The sequence below is a fragment of the Eubalaena glacialis genome, unplaced genomic scaffold, assembly GCF_028564815.1.
Source record: "Eubalaena glacialis isolate mEubGla1 unplaced genomic scaffold, mEubGla1.1.hap2.+ XY H_4, whole genome shotgun sequence".
NCBI classification, from domain to species: domain Eukaryota; kingdom Metazoa; phylum Chordata; class Mammalia; order Artiodactyla; family Balaenidae; genus Eubalaena; species Eubalaena glacialis.
In genome coordinates, this window is record NW_026871158.1 from 640,118 (window position 1) to 657,510 (window position 17,393).

General features: G+C 41.2%; 1 protein-coding gene across 1 annotated transcript in view; it reads right to left on the reverse strand.

Annotated features, from left to right (window-relative positions):
- Positions 1–17,393, reverse strand: part of LOC133083034 (protein WWC3-like) — a 172,852-nt gene that overhangs the window by 77,685 nt on the left and 77,774 nt on the right. The window contains exon 6 of the mRNA XM_061179696.1: positions 497–626. Coding sequence (XP_061035679.1) covers positions 497–626 — 130 coding nt within the window. The remainder of the gene's footprint in view (positions 1–496; positions 627–17,393) is intronic.

The following is a 17,393-nucleotide window of genomic DNA, read 5'->3' on the forward strand; positions in this document are numbered from 1 at the left end:
TGGAATACTGTGCAGCTATAACTAAAGAGTAAAGAGCTATTTGTGTATATATTTGCAAAAGTACAGGATAATATTATGAGTAAGACAGCAAGAACAAACTGTATGTACATAATTAGCTTTTGTTTGAAGGCTATTTTTGTGTCTTTATAAACACTAGAAGAGTACACAAGAAACCACTAAAAGCAGTTATGGGCTATGAAGGAACATGGTGATTCCAAGACCTCTTATTAGTATACCTTTTTAATTGTTTTGATTATTGAACAACATGAACATTCCCAATTTTAAAAATACTTTTAAACACATATAAATTATATATACATAACAAGTAATAAACCTATTAAAATGCATGTGTGTATAGATACACAGACATATATAGATGAGAAAGGGAGGATACATATGTATGTATGTGAATATATAGAGAGGAAAGAAAGACAGACAAGCAGGCAGGCAGACGGATGGACGGATGTGGGTTCTGAAGAGCACCAGGGCCTCTTACTTGCATCAGGTCCCGCCTTTCCTTCTCGCCTGTACAAATGGTTTTTTTGATGGTCCTGAGCTCGCTCATTATAGCCTGTGCCTCATCCAGTTTGTAGTTGGTGTCAGCACTTGACATCTTTCGATCAATCCTGGTTCAAAAAGATATATAAGAGTCATTCTATGCGAGATTATAACATTCCATTAAATAATAATAACAGTAACCCCAAATGTTACACACACCAAAAAAAAGACAGCAAGAAAAAAAAAACCCTTCTTTCTTTCTGGTACATAAAAACAAATAAACATAAGTGAGATCTGTGAGCAGGGAGAATATATGGGGTAAAGCTAAAAACAGTAAATTATCAGTAACAGTGCTTTGTGCAAAGTTGAAAAATTCTACATTTCCTCTACATATCTCTTTTATTTCATTCTGGTTCCAGTTTATTACTCTTTCCTAGCCATCTCCTCAATTCTTTCCTTCAATTCAAATACATATACAAGGAACTTTTTCTCCTCCTTCCGTTCTTTTCTTTCTTCTTTCCTTATATCTACCCACCCACAAATCACAAACTAATATACTTCCTTCCTATTTCCTTTCATTTCTTCTTGTTCCTTCTTCCTTCCCTCCCTCCCATCCATCCATCTATTCATACATCCTTCCAGCCAATCCCTGTGTGCAGCAAGGGTGGTAGAAGCAGAGCACTGAACAAGACAAGGCTTGGCTCCAACCTTTAAAGAGGACGCAGTTTTCTGTAGCCAGAGAGAGAACGAAGTCCTTCTCTGGAAAGTCACCAGCTTGCATTTCAGGCTCCAGATCCACGATGACACAGATTCTAGCTCTAAACTGTTTCCCCCATGTTACCCAAAATTCCAGATCCCTAACAGCCAGCCCAAACTCCCTTCTGTTCCACTCAAAAGAGCATCCTGGCATGCTGGTGAGTACAAGTGACACTCCAGCTCTACAGTGGGACCCTGGGCAAGATATTTCACCTCTTTAAACCTGTTTCCTCATGCATCAAAGGAAGACACTAAAAATGTCCCTCACATTTAATGAGAAATGTAAGGAAAGGGCTAACTTGGCAGAGCCCTGGCGTATAATGTCTGCGCTGATTATTGTTATCAGGATAATGCTCAGCCTACTTACTCATGGGAGAAAAAGTTAAAAATTCACCAACTCCGGTACTTTGTTATCATTAACAAATTCCTGGCCACAAATGTCACAACTCACAGCAAAACTCAGCACCAGAGCTGATCTGAGCTATCAGCACCATTGGGATGAGAGAAGCAGGAAATCATTCTCTCCCTTTGGAATAGGGTTTCAGGGCTCAACAGCACTGCTATGATTGCCATCTGCAACAAACAAAATATTTATGAAAACTGGTCCAAGTCCTCTTCCTTGGAGAGAGTGGATACAGATGCACTGGGGGACCCCACACATTGAATGGTGACACACTTACATCCCAGCAAGGCTGGCCTCATGGGCCCTTGCATAATGGATCAGTTACAGAGGTGTATGCTCCTCATATACACATTGCTTTGAATGTTCCTATAAAGCATAAAGCTTCACTTACACATTTTTAGAGAAAGGTATATTTTTTAACTACAGAGTGTTTCATGAAGAAAGTTAAAATAAGTGAACAAAAACTAAAACTTGGACTACAGGCAAATTTTCTTTCTTTTTTCTCTGCTCTCATTAAACCCCTACTTCAGCTCTTTCATGCAACAGTTCATCCAAACCATTGAGGTGGTAAGCTTTAACACTATATCACCTTTGAGTCACTGTCAGATTCAGTGATAAAATATAAAAAGTTCCTCTTGGTGGCTATTAAAAACTGGGAGCCAAAAACAAGGATGGCAGCAGTAGGCATATTAGCCCTTTATACATTCTTTTATATCATCCCTCAAAACCAGCCCCACCTTTACCAAAATCACTGGCTTTCTCCCTCACTGCTAAGTGCCTTACACAGACTTATAAGTCAAAAGTGATATGCATAAACGGTCCATCTCGTACATTCTTACCAGTACAAACTCACAAAAAATCAGTGTAATTCACTACAATTTTACACAGGAGGCACTATGTGGTTGTACAATGTGATGACACTAGAAGTCAGGAGACGACTCTTGGCCCAAGATCTCATGCAAGTTAGCTGTGTCATCTTGAGAAGTTTCTGAACTCCCAGAAGCCTTGGTGACTTCATGAGGATGCCAAGTCTGCAATGGGATTCCCAAACCCAGCTGATCATCAGAACTATCCGGATCCCTACTGAACTTCACTCTCTAGAGGTAGAAATAGATTTGTTCATACATTAATCAGGTCCCAGAACAACCAAGTTGGAGAAGTCTCTTCTTACAATGATTATTTTTAGCTGGTGGATGTTACTTATAATTAGACTGACCTCCATGCTCTCAGTACAGTTTTAAATATGCAGGGAATTGACACTAGAAAGAGAGAGCCATTATTCAAGGACTGAGCTACATCAGAAATACAGATGATGTTCTCCTCCATGTCTAGTTCAGAGCTCAGACTCGGAGTGAGGTCCCTTGAACAGGGCTGTTCATCCACAGACTGCAGAAACACCAGGACACACATCGTAGGAAAACATAAAACAGAAGGAAAGCCCAGGGCTTCCCTGGTGGTGCAGTGGTTAAGAATCCGCCTGCCAATGCAGGGGACACGGGTGCGATCCCTAGCCCGGGAGGATCCCACATGCCACGGAGCAACTAGGCATGTGTGCCACAACTACTGAAGCCCGTGCACCTAGAGCCCGTGCTCCCCAACAGGAGAAGCCACCACAATGAGAAGCCAGTGCACCACAATGAAGAGTAGCCCCCCCCACCCCCGCTCACCACAACTAGAGAAAACCTGCACACAGCAACGAAGACCCAACACAGCCAAAAAAACAAAAAAACAAACAAAAAAAGAAAATCCCACACAGTTTTCCATTGTAGGCACTCTATGGAGAACCCAGAGTCTCTAACACAAGGCAGAAATAAAAGACCATCATTCTCACAGGACTGCATCTACCAAGGATGTGGCCCAACTTTTCTTTATGAAAAAATGAAAATTATTTACATAATAATGTATTCTTTCATTCATTCTGTGATAAGGATGTATATCATACATTTATGTATATGTTTACATTTTAATTTCATCACTCAAATGAAATCTGTAGACTTTCAAACAAAAACCCAAGGCCAGAAAAGTGTGATTTCTCTGTAAGAGTCAATGCCACTGCTAACCAGGTCTACTGGCTCCTCCAGAATGAAAAATACAGCAAATGAATTGTCATTTGACACTGACACCCATATAGAGAAATGAAATTCTACTGCATTGAACAAAGTGTTTTCAATTGCTTGAAAGTCAATGGTAATCAAATAGTCAGAGACACACACCCACTGTTAAGCCCACAACTAAGACTCTAACCACATCAGCTCCAGCTTCGTACTTAGGTGCTGTGACTTCATTATATCTTTTAGCAGCTACAGAGTCTAAGTGCAGCCAACAGTAAAGCCAGGCACTGCACCAGCTGCCTGTCAAGGCACCAGCATCTACAATGGTAACGGCCGCCACCTGGAGGAAAACAGGCCCTGATTCCCATCAGGGAGAGGGGATCAGCAACCGTGTAATGCAGGGGTTCCTAACAGGCCAGTATTGGTCCACAGCCTGTTAGGAACCAGGCCGCACAGCAGGAGGTGAGTGGTGGGAGAGTGAGCAAAGCTTCATCTGCCACTCCCTGTCGCTCACATTACCGCCTGAACCATCACCCCACCATCACTGGCATTAGCATCTGAACCATACGCCCCATCGCTCACATTACCGCCTGAACCATCCTCCCCCAATCCCCCGTCCATGGAAAAATTGTCTTCCACGAAACCCGTCCCTGGTGCCAAAAAGGTTTGGGACCACTGCTGTAATGCCTCTCATTGGCAGACACCACAAAGCGCCTCGGAGAACAAAAGTTCAACTTCAAGGCCACAGAAGTGGGCCGTGACCTTAGCTCCACCCAAGTGGCTCAAAAAGGAATGAAGATTGACCGAGAGCAGCTGCTTTCACTCTGTCCTGAGGGTGTCCCAACACAGTGAGGTGGGGTATCTAAAGGGAGAGGCCAAGCAGTAGTCGGGGATCCTCACCCCTGCTTTGGCAAGCCCCTCCTTTCTCTCCATCTCAGACAGTCTGCTTCCACAGAATATGTCATTTAACGGGAAGGAAAGCAGAAATGATTCCACTGTTAAAAAGTGTGAAAGCTATTAAAAAAGAGATCTCAGTGTTCTGAGACTGTCTGAAGCACTGAAATTTTGAAATAGTTATCTTTAGACACTATTATACAAAACATTATTATATGAAAATAGTTAAATGTATCAAGCACCTACTAGGTGACAGGGTTTTGCTACATGGTTTATGTCTGTCACCTCATTTAATTCCCTCAACAGCCTTATGAGAGAAGCATAATTTTCTACGATTTTATAACACAAAACTGAGGCTCAAAGAGATTAAGTGCCCCCAAATGAAAAGGCTGGTATCTTGTATATCTGGGATTCAAACCCTTATTTCCTGACTCTAAAGTCTAAATCCAGTCAACATCTGTAGCAATGCTTGTTTCTACTAGAAATGTACTCTGTTGAGTGCAACATCCATCACCCCCCCCCCTTCACAGTGGGCAAAGTAGAGTCCATATGTTTTTATAAGGGCAATGTATTTATATGTTTAATTTTATATGTCAAACTTGGCTGAGACACAATGTCTAGAGATTGAGTCAAACATTATTCTGGGTGTTCTTTTTAGGGTGTTTTTAAATGAGTCCATTTAAATCAGTGGACTCTGCACCAGCTCCCCCACACACGCTGCTGCTGCCAGGGCCAGTTTTCTTGCACCCACAGCCGGGCACTAGGAAAGGCCCCTGTGGCTGGGCACTAGCAGAAGCCCTCACCGGGGCCGGCTCTCCTGCACCACATCTGCTGGTTCCCCCACACACCGGGTCCCTGCTGGGGCCAGCTCTCTCGTGCCTGCGGCTGCCAGCAACCCCATGTGCCTGGTCCCCACCAGGGATCCCACAACCCTGGCTACTGCTGCCTCTGAACGCCTTCCTCATTGGGGCAGACTTGTGTGCATTGGGGCAGCCTCTGGAGCAGACCCCTGAGGGTGGCCCACACACAAAGGTGGGGCTGAAACCACAACTGAGACCCAAGGGCCAGGTAACTAAGGACAGTGAGGTCCACCTCACTACACCTACCTAGGGGTCTTGGAGGGTCTCCTGGGGAGGCAAAGATCGACTATAGCTCACTGCGAGGGCAAGGACACTGGTAGTGAATGCCCCAGGGAATACTGATTAGAGTGAGCTCTCCCAGAGGTCCACATTTCAGCACCAAAAACCAGGCCCATGCAGCAACCCGCCCGCTCCAGTGCTGGAAAGCTTCAGGCCAAACAACCACCAAAACTGGAACACAGCCCCACCAATCAGCAGACTAAAGACATACTGAGCTCACAGCCACCTCAAAACACACCCCTTCACAAGGCCCTGCCCATCAGAGGGACAAGACCCAGCACCACCCTCCAGAGGGCAGACACCAGTCCTTCCCACCAGGAAGCCTGCACAAACTCCTGGACCAACCTCACCCATCAGGGGGCAGAAACAAGAGCAAGAGTAACTACAATCCTGTAGTCTGTGGAAAAAAGACCACAAAAACAGAAAGTGAGACAAAGTGAGATGCTGCAAACAAAGAAACAAAATAAAAACCCACAAGAACAACTAAATGAAGAGAAGATAGGCAATTCACCTGAAAAAGAATTTAGAGTAATGATAGTAAAGATGATGCTAAATCTCAGAAAAAGAATGGAGGCACAGATTGAGAAGATACCAGATATGTTGAACAATGAACTAGAAGAGTTAAAGAACAAACAGAGATGAACAACGCTATAACTGAAATGAAAAATACACTGGAAAGAATCAACAGCAGAATAACTAAGACAGAAAAACAAATAAGTAAACTGGAAGACAGAATGGTGGAAATTACTACCACAGAACAGAACAAAGAAAAAAGAATGAAAAGAAATGAGGAAAGTCTCAGAGACCTCTGGGACAATATTAAATGCACCAACATTTGCATTATAGCAGTCCCAGAAGAAGAAGAGAAGAAAGGAAAGGACCGGAGAAAATATTTGAAGATATTACAGCCGAAAACTTCCCTAACATGACAAAGGAAATGCTCCCTCAAGTCCAGGAAGCACAGAGAGCCCCATACAGGATGAACCCAAGTGATATGAATCAAAGTGATAAAAATAAAAAGAAAAGAAAAAATATTAAAAGGAACAAGGGAAAAGGAACAAATAACATACAAGGGAATTCCCATAAGGTCATCAGCTGATTTTTCAGCAGAAACTCTGCAGGCCAGAAGGGAGGAGCACGATATATTTCAAGTGATGAGAGGGAAAAACTTACAACCAAGAATACTCTGCCCAGCAAGGTTTTCATTCAGAATTGATGGCGAAATCAAAAGCTTTACAGACAAGCAAAAGCTAACAGAATTCACCACCACCAAACCAGTTTACAACAAACGCTAAAGGAACTTTTCTAGGTGGGAAAGAGACCAGCAATTTAAAACAGCCTTGTACATATACAGACTGCTGTATCAAAACCTCATGGGTTGTAATGAGGTGGATGGACCTAGAATCTGTCATACAGAGTGAAGTCAGAAAGAGAAAAACAAATACTGTATGCTAATGCACACATAAGGAATCTAAAAAAATGGTACTGATGAACCAAGTGGCAGGACAGGAATAAAGATGCTGACGTAGAGAATGTACTTGAGGACATGGAGAGGAAGGGGAAGCTGGGACGAAGTGAGAGAGTAACACTGACACATATACACTACCAAACGTAAAATGGATAGCTAGTGGGAAGCTGCTGCATAGCAAAGGTAGATCAGCTCGATGCTTTGTGACCACCTAGAGGGATGAGAGGGATGCTCAAGAGGGAGGGGATATAGGGATATAAGTATACATATAGCTGATTAACTTTGCTGTACAGCACAAACTAACGTAAGACTGTAAAGCAATTACACTCCAATAAAGATATTTTAAAAAAAACCTCATGGGCACAGCAAATGCAAAAACAACAGATACACACACACAAAACAAACAGCAACCCTAACACAGCACTAAAGATGATCATCAAATGACAAGAGAACAAAAGAGGAAGGAAAGGGGAAAAACCTACAAAAACAAACCCCAAACAATTAAGAAAATGGTAACAGCAACATACATATCCATAATTACCTTAAATGTAAATGGATTAAATGTTCCCCCAAAAAAAAGACACAGACTGGCTGAATGGATACAAAACAAGACCCATATATATGCTGTCTACAAGAGACCCACTTCAGACTTAGGGACACATACAGACTGAAAGTGAAGGGATGGAAAAAGATATTCCATGCAAATGGAAATCAAAAGAAACCTGGAGTAGCAATACTCGTATCAGACAAAATAGACTTTAAAATAAAGACTGTTAACAACAGACAAGGAAGGACACTACACAACAATCAAGGGATCTATCCAAGAAGAAAATATAACAGTTATAAATATATGTGCACCCAACATAGGAGCGTCTCAATACATAAGGCAAATGCTAACAGCCATAAAAGGGGAAATCAACAGCAATGCAATAATAGTGGAGGATATTAAAACCCCACTTACACCAATGGACAGATCATCCAAACAGAAAATAAATAAGGAAAAACAAGATTTTAAATGACACAATACACCAGACAGATTTAATTGTTGTTTATAGGATATTCCACCTGAAAGCAGCTGAATACACTTTCTTCTCAAGTGCACATGGAACATTCTCCAGGAGTGATCACATCTTGGGCCACAAATAAAGCCTCGAAAAATTTAAGAAAACTGAAATTTTATCAAGTATCTTTTCCAACCACAACTCCATGAGATTAGAAATCAATTACAGGAAAAAAACTATAAAAACACAAACACATGGAGGCTAACCAAAACGCTACTAAATAACCAAGAGATCACTGAAGAAATCAAAGAGGAAATAAAAATGCATAGAAACAAATGACAATGAAAACATGACAACTGAAAACCTATGGGATGCAGCAAAAGCAGCTCTAAGAGGGAAGTTTATAACAATACAATCTTACCTCAGGAAAAAAGAAAAATCTCAAATAAACAACCTAACCTTATACCTGAAGCAACCAGAGAAAAAGTAAACAAAACCCAAAATCAGTAGAAGGAAAAAAATCATAAAAATCAGAGTAGAAATAAATGAAATAGAAACGAAGAAAACAATAGCAAAAATCAATTAAACTACAAGCTACTTCTTTGAAAAGATACACAAAATTGATAAACATTTAGCCAGACTCATCAAGAAAACAAGCGAGAGCACTCAAATCCATAAAATTAGAAATGAAAAAGTAGAAGTTACAGTGGACATCAAAGAAATACGAAGGATCCTCAGAGACTACTACAAGCAACTATACGCCAGTAAAATGGAGAACCTAGAAGAAATCCACAAATTCTTAGAGAGGTACAACCTTCCAAAACTGAACCAGGAAAAAATAGAAAATATGAACAGACCAATCACAAGTACTGAAATTGAAACTGTGAATAAAAAACTTCCAACAAAAAAAAATCCAGTACCAGATGGCTGCACAGGCAAATTTTACCAAACATTCAGAGAAGAGTTACCATCTACCCATCTGAAACTCTTCCAGACCAGTTCCTCTCATCAGGAGGCTTTCACAAGCCTCTTAGATAGCCTCATCCACCAGAGGGCAGACAGCAGAAGCAAGAAGAACTACAATCCTGCAGCCTGTGGGAGGAAAAGCACATTCACAGGAAGACAGACAAAATGAAAAGGCAGAGGACTATGTACCACATGAAGGAACAAGATAAAACCCCAGAAAAACAACTAAATGAAGTGGAGATAGGCAACCTTCCAGAAAAAGAACTCAGAATAATGATAGTGAAGATTATCCAGAACCTCGGAAAAGAATGGAGGCAAAGATCAAGAAGATGCAAACAATGTTTAACAAAGACCTAGAAGAATTAAAAAACAAACACCTAGAAGAATTAAAGAACAAACAAACACTGATGAAAAATAAAATAACTGAAATGAAAAATACACTAGAAGGAATCAACAGCAGAATAACTGAGGGAGAAGAAGGGATAAACGACCTGGAGGACAGAATAGTGGAATTCACTGCCATGGAACACAATAAAGAGAAAAGAATGAAAAGAAATGAAGACAGCCTAAGAGATCTCTAGACAACATTTAATGCACCAGCATTCACATTATAGGGGTCCCAAAAGGAGAAGAGAGAGAGAAAGGACATGAGAAAATATCTGAAGAGATTAGAGTCAAAAACTTCCCTAACATGGGAAAGGAAATAGCCACCTAAGTCCAGAGAGCGCAAAGAGTCCCAGGCAGGACAAACCCAAGGAGAAACACACCTAGACACATAGTAATCAAATTGACAAAAAAATAAAAACAAAGAAAAATTATTAAAAGCAACAAGGGAAAAATGACAAATAATATACAAGGGAACTCCCATAAGGTTAACAGCTGATTTCTCCACAGAAACTCTGCAAGCCAGAAAGAGTGGCACAATATATTTACAGTGATGAAACGGAAGAACCTACAACAAAGATTACCCTACCCGACAAGGATCTTATTCAGATTCGACAGAGACATTAAAAACTTTACGGACAAACAAAAGCTAAGAGAATTCAGCACCACGAAACCAGCTTTAAAACAAATGCTAAAGGAACTTCTCTAAGCAGGAAACACAAGAGAAGGAAAAGACCTACAATAAGAAACCCAAAACAGTTAAGAAAGTGGTAATAGGAACATACATATTGATAATTACCTTAAATGTAAAAGGATTAAATGCTCCAACCAAAAGACATACACTGGCTGAATGGATAAAAAACAAGACCTGTATATACGCTGTCCACAAGAGACCCACTTCAGACCAAGGGACACATACAGACTGAAAGCGAGGGGATGGAAAAAGATATTCCATGCAAATGGAAATCAAAAGAAAGCTGGAGTAGCAATATTCATATCACAGAAAATAGACTTTAAAGTAAAGACTATTACAAGAGACACTGAAGGACGCTACATAATGATCAAGGGATCAATCCAAAAAGAAGGTAAAACAACTGTAAATATTTATGCACCCAACATAGGAGTACCTCAATACATAAGGCAAATGCTAACAGAAATAAAAGGGGAAATCGACAGTAACACAATCATAGTAGGGGACTTTAACACCCCACTTACATCAAGGTACACATCATCCAAAATGAAATTAAATAAGAAAACACAAGCTTTAAATGATACATTAAACAAATAAACTTAATTAATATTTATAGGACATTCCATACAAAACAACAGAATACACTTTCTTCTCAAGTGCTTATGGGACATTCTCCAGGATAGATCATATCTTGGGTCACAAAAAAGCCTTGGTAAATTTAAGAAAATTGAAATCATATCAACTATCTTTTCCGACCACAATGCTATGACACTAGATATCAATTATAGGAAGAAAACTGTAAAAAATACAAACACATGGAGGCTAAACAATATGCTACTAAATAATCAAGAGATTACTGAAGAAATCAAAGAGGAAATCAAAAAATACCTAGAAACAGATGACAATGAAAACACGATGACCCAAAACCTATGGGATGCAGCAAAAGCAGTCCTAAGAGGGAAGTTTATAGTAATACATTCCTACCTCAGGAAACAAGAAAAATCTCAAATAAACAACCTACCCTTACACCTAAAGCAACTGGAGAAAGAAGAACAAAAAAACCCAAAAGTTAGAAGAAGGAAAGAAATCATAACAGAATTGAAAAAGAAATGATGGAAACAATAGCAAAGATCAATAAAAGTAAAAGCTGGTTCTTTGAGAAGGTAAACAAAATTGATAAATGAGTAGCCAGCCTCATCAAGAAAAAAAGGGGAAAGACTCAAAACAACAGAGTTAGAAATGAAAAAGGAGAAGTAACAACTAACACTGAAGAAATACAAAGGATCATGAGAGATTACTACAAGCAACTCTATGCCAATAAAATGGACAATCTGGAAGAAATGGACAAATTCTTAGAAAAGCACAACCTTCCGAGACTGAACCAGGAAGAAATAGAAAATATAAACAGATCAGTCACAAGCGCTTGACACTGTGATTAAAATCTTCCAAAAAACAAAAACCCAGGACCAGATGGCTTCACGGGTAAGTCTATCAAATATTTAGAGAAGAGCTAACACCTATCCTTCTCAAACCCTTCCAACATATAGCAGAAGGAGGAACACTCCCAAACTTATTCTACGAAGCCACCATTACCCTGATGCCAGAACCAGACAAAGATGTCACAAAAAAAGAAAATTACAGACCAATATCACTGATGAACATAGATGCAAAGATCCTCAACAAAATACTAGCAAACAGAATCCAACAGCACAGTAAAAGAATCGAACACCATGATCAAGTGGGGTTTATTCCGGGAATGCAAGGATTCTTCAATATATGCAAATCAATCAATGTGATAAACCATATTAACAAACTGAGAGATGAAAACGATATGATAATCTCAATAGATGGAGAAAAAGCTTTCAACAAAATTCAACACCCATTTAAGATAAAAACTCTCCAGAATGTGGGCACAGAGGGAATCCCCCTCAATATAACAAAGGCCATATATGACAAACCCACAGCCAACTTCATTCTCAATGGTGAAAAACTGAAACCATTTCCTCTAAGATCAGGAACAAGACAAGGTTGCTCACTGTCACCGCTATTATTCAACAGAGTTTTGGAAGTTTTAGCCACAGTCATCAGAGAAGAAAAAGAAATAAAAGGAATCCAAATTGGAAAAGAAGTAAAACTGTCACTGTTTGCAGATGACATGATACTATACATAGAGATCCTAAAGATGCTACCAGAAAACTACTAGAGCTAATCAATGAATTTGGTAAAGCAGCAGGATACAAACTGAATGCACAGAAATCTCTTACATTCCTATACAGTAATGATGAAAAATCTGAAACAGAAATTAAGGAAACACTTCCATTTACCACTGCAACAAAAAGAATAAAATACCTAGGAATAAACCTGCCTAAGGAGACAAAAGCCCTGTAAGCAGAAAACTATAAGACACTTATGAAAGAAATTAATGATACAAACAGATGGAGAGATATACCATGTTCTTGGATTGGAATATCAACTCTGTGAAAATGACTATACTACCCATAACAATCTACAGATTCAGTGTAATCCCTAGAAAACTACCAATGGCATTTTTCACATAACTAGAACAAAAAATTGCACAATTTGTATGGAAACACAAAAGATCATGAACAGCCAAAGCAATCTTGAGAAAGAAAAACGGAGCAGGAGGAATCAGGCTCCCTGACTTCAGACTACACGACAAAGCTACAGTAATCAAAACAGTATGGTACTGGCACAGAAACAGAAATATAGATCAATGGTGCGGGATAGAAAACCCAGATATTAACCCTCCCACATATAGTCACCTAATTTATGACAAAGGAGGCAAGAACATACAATGGAGAAAAGACAGCCTCTTCAATAAGTGGTCCTGGGAAACTGGACAGCTACATGTAAAAGAATGAAATTAGAACACTCCCTAACACCATATACAAAAATAAAGTAAAAATGGATTAAAGACCTAAATGTAAGACTGGATACTATAAAACTCTTGGAGCAACACATAGGCAGAACACACTCTGACATTAACTGCAGCAAAATCTTTTCTGATCCACCTCGTAATGAAAATAAAAACAAAAATAAACAAATGGGACCTCATTAAACTTAAAAGCTTCTGCACAGCAAAGGAAACCAAACCAAACAAAAAACAACCCTCAGAATGGGAAAATATTTGCAAATGAAGACACTGACAAGGGATTAATCTCCAAAATATACGAACAGCTCATGCAGCTCAGTATCAAAAAAAAGAAACAAGCCAGTCAAAAAATGGGCAGAAGATCTAAATAGACATTTCTCCAAAGACATACAGATGGCCAAGTTGCCCATGAAGAGATTGTGAACATCACTAATTATCAGAAAAATGCAAATCAAAACTGCAGTGAGGTATCACCTCACACCAGTCAGAAAATCAGAAAATCTACAAACAATAAATGCTGGAGAGGGTGTGGAGAAAAGGGAAAGCTCTCCTGCACTGTTGGTGGGAATGTAAATTGATATAGCCACTACGGAGAACAGTATGAAGTTTCCTTGAAAAACTAAAAACATAGCTACCATATGATCCAGAAATCCCAATCCTGGGCATATATCCAGAGAAAACCATAATTCAAAAAAGATAGAGGGAGGGGCAAGATGGCGGAAGAGTAAGACGCGGAGATCACCTTCCTCCCCACAGATACATGAGAAATACATCTACACGTGGAACTGCTCCTACAGAACACCCACTGAACGCTGGCAGAAGACGTCAGACCTCCCAAAAGGCAAGAAAATCCCCACGTACTTGGGTAGGGCAAAAGAAAAAAGAAATAACAGAGACAAAAGAATAGGGACGAGACCTGCACCAGTGGGAGGGAGCTGTGAAGGAGGAAAGGTTTCCACACACTAGGAAGCCCCTTCGTGGGCAGAGACTGCGGGTAGCAGAGGGGGGAAGCTTCGGAGCCACGGAGGAGAGCGCACCCACATTGGTGCGGAGGGCAAAGCGGAGATTCCCGCACAGAGGAGCGGTGCCGACCAGCACTCACCAGCCCGAGAGGCTTGTCTGCTCAGCCGCCGGGGCGGGCGGGGCCTGGGAGCTGGGGCTCGGGCTTCGGTGCTAGCCGGGAGGGAGTCCGGGAAAAAGACTGCAGCTGCCAAGGAGGCAGGAGAATTTTTCTTGCCTCTTTGTTTCGCGGCGCGCAAGGAGAGGGGATTCAGAGCGCCGCCTAAACGAGCTCCAGAGACGGGCGCGAGCCGCGGCTATCAGCGCAGATCCCACAGCAACAGGGACGCAGAGGGAAAAACGGAGAGATTCCCGCACAGAGGCTCGGCGCCGAGCAGCACTCACCAGCCCGAGGGGCTTGTCTGCTCACCCGCCCGGGGCGGGCGGGGGCTGGGAGCTGAGGCGCGGGCTTCGGTCGGATCCCAGGGAGAGGACTGGGGTTGGCTGCGTGAACACAGCCTGAAGGGTCTAGCGCACCACAACTAGCCGGGAGGGTGCACGAGAAAAAGTCTGCAGCTGCCGAAGAGGCGGGAGACTTTTTCTTGCCTCTTTGTTTCGCGGCGTGCAAGGAGAGGGGATTCAGAGCACCACTTAAACGAACTCCAGAGACGGGCGCGAGCCGCGGCTATCAGCACGGACCCCAGAGACGGGCATGAGACGCTAAGGCTGCTGCTGCCGCCACCAAACAGCCTGTGGGCGAGCACAGGTCATTCTCCACACCGCCCCTCCCGGGAGCCTGTGCAGCCCGCCACGGCCAGGCTCCCATAATCCGGGGACAACTTCCCCGGGAGAGCGCACGGCGCGCCTCAGGCTGCTGCAACGTCACGCCGGCTTCTGCCGCCGCAGGCTCGCCCCGCCTCCTCCGTACCGCTCCCTCCCCCCGGCCTGACTGAGCCAGAGCCCCCGAATCAGCTGCTCCTTTAACCCCGCTCTGTCTGGGCGGGGAACAGACGCCCTCAGGGGACCTACATGCAGAGGCGGGTCCAAATCCAAAGCTGAACCCCGGGAGCTGTACGAACAAAGAAGAGAAAGGGAAATCTCTCCCAGCAGCCTCAGAAGCAGCGGATTAAAGCTCCACAAACAACTTGATGTGCCTGCATCTGTTGAATACCTGAATAGACAACGAATCATCCCAAATTTAGGAGATGGACTTTGGGAGCAGGATATATTAACTTTTCCCCTTTTCCTTTTTTTTGTGAGTGTAGATGTGTATGCTTCTGGGTGAGATTTTGTCTGTATAGCTTTGCTCTCACCCTTAGTCTTAGGGTTAGGTCCGTCCGTTTTTTTTTTTTTTTTTTTTTTTTGGCTTAAAAAATTTTTTTTTCCCTAATAAATGTTTTCTTAATAATTTTTTCCTTATTTTCTATTTTAAAAAAAATTTTTAATAAGTTTTTTCATATTTTTTATTTTAAAAAATTAAAAAAATTTTTTTAATAAATTTTTTCTAAATAATTTTTTTCTTATTTTTAGTATAAAAAATTAATAAATCTATTTTTAAAAATTAAAAAAAATTTTTTTTTCTTAATAAATTTACTCTTAATAATTTTTTTTCTTATTTTTTATTATAATTGCTTTATTTTATTTTATTTTATCCTCTTTTTTTCTTTCTTTCCATTTTTTCTCCCTTTTATTCTGAGCCGTGTGGATGAAAGGCTCTTGGTGCTCCAGCCAGGCATCAGGGCTGTGCCTCTGAGGTGGGAGAGCCAACTTCAGGACACTGGTCCACAAGAGACCTCCCAGCTCCACGTAATACCAAACGGCGAAAATCTCTCACAGATCTCCATCTCAACATCAAGACCCAGCTTCACTCAACGACCAGCAAGCTACAGTGCTGGACACCCTATGCCAAACAACTAGCAAGAGAGGAACACAGCCCCATCCATTAACAGAGAGGCTGCCTAAAATCATAATAAGGCCACAGACACCCCAAAACACACCACCAGACGTGGACGAACCCACCAGAAAGACAACATCCAGCCTCATCCACCAGAACACAGGCACTAGTTCCCTCCACCAGGAAACCTACACAACCCACTGAACCAACCTTAGCCACTGGGGACAGATACCAAAAACAACGGGAACTACGAACCTGCAGCCTGTGAAAAGGAGACCCCAAACACAGTAAGATAAGCAAAATGAGAAGACAGAAAAACACACAGCAGATGAAGGAGCAGGGTCAAAACACACCAGACCTAACAAATGAAGAGGAAATAGGTAGTCTACCTGAAAAAGAATTCAGAATAATGATAGTAAGGATGATCCAAAGTCTTGGAAATAGAATAGACAAAATGCAAGAAACATTTAACAAGGACGTAGAAGTACTAAAGAGGAACCAAGAAACGATGACAAGCACAATAAATGAAATTAAAAATACTCTAGATGGGATCAATAGCAGAATAACTGAGGCAGAAGAACGGATAAGTGACCTGGAAGATAAAATGGTGGAAATAACTACTGCAAACCAGAATAAAGAAAAAAGAATGAAAAGAACTGAGGACAGTCTCAGAGACCTCTGGGACAACATTAAACGCACCAACATTCGAATTATAGGGGTCCCAGAAGAAGAAGAGAAAAGGAAAGGGACTGAGAAAATATTTGAAGAGATTATAGTTGAAAACTTCCCTAATATGGGAAAGGAAATAGTTAATCAAGTCCTGGAAGCACAGAGAGTCCCATACAGGATAAATCCAAGGAGAAACACACCAAGACACATATTAATCAAACTATCAAAAATTAAATATAAAGAAAACATATTAAAAGCAGCAAGGGAAAAACAACAGATAACACACAAGGGCATCCCCATAAGGTTAACAGCTGATCTTTCAGCAGAAACGCTGCAAGCCAGAAGGGAGTGGCAGGATATACTTAAAGTGATGAAGGAGAAAAACCTACAACCAAGATTACTCTACCCAGCAAGGATCTCATTCAGATTTGATGGAGAAATTAAAACCTTTACAGACAAGCAAAAGCTGAGAGAGTTCAGCACCACCAAACCAGCTTTACAACAAATGCTAAAGGAACTTCTCTAGGCAAGAAACACAAGAGAAGGAAAACACCTACAATAACAAACCCAAAACATTTAAGAAAATGGGAATAGGAACATACATATCGATAATTACCTTAAATGTAAATGGATTAAATGCTCCCACCAAAAGACACAGACTGGCTGAATGGATACAAAAACAAGACC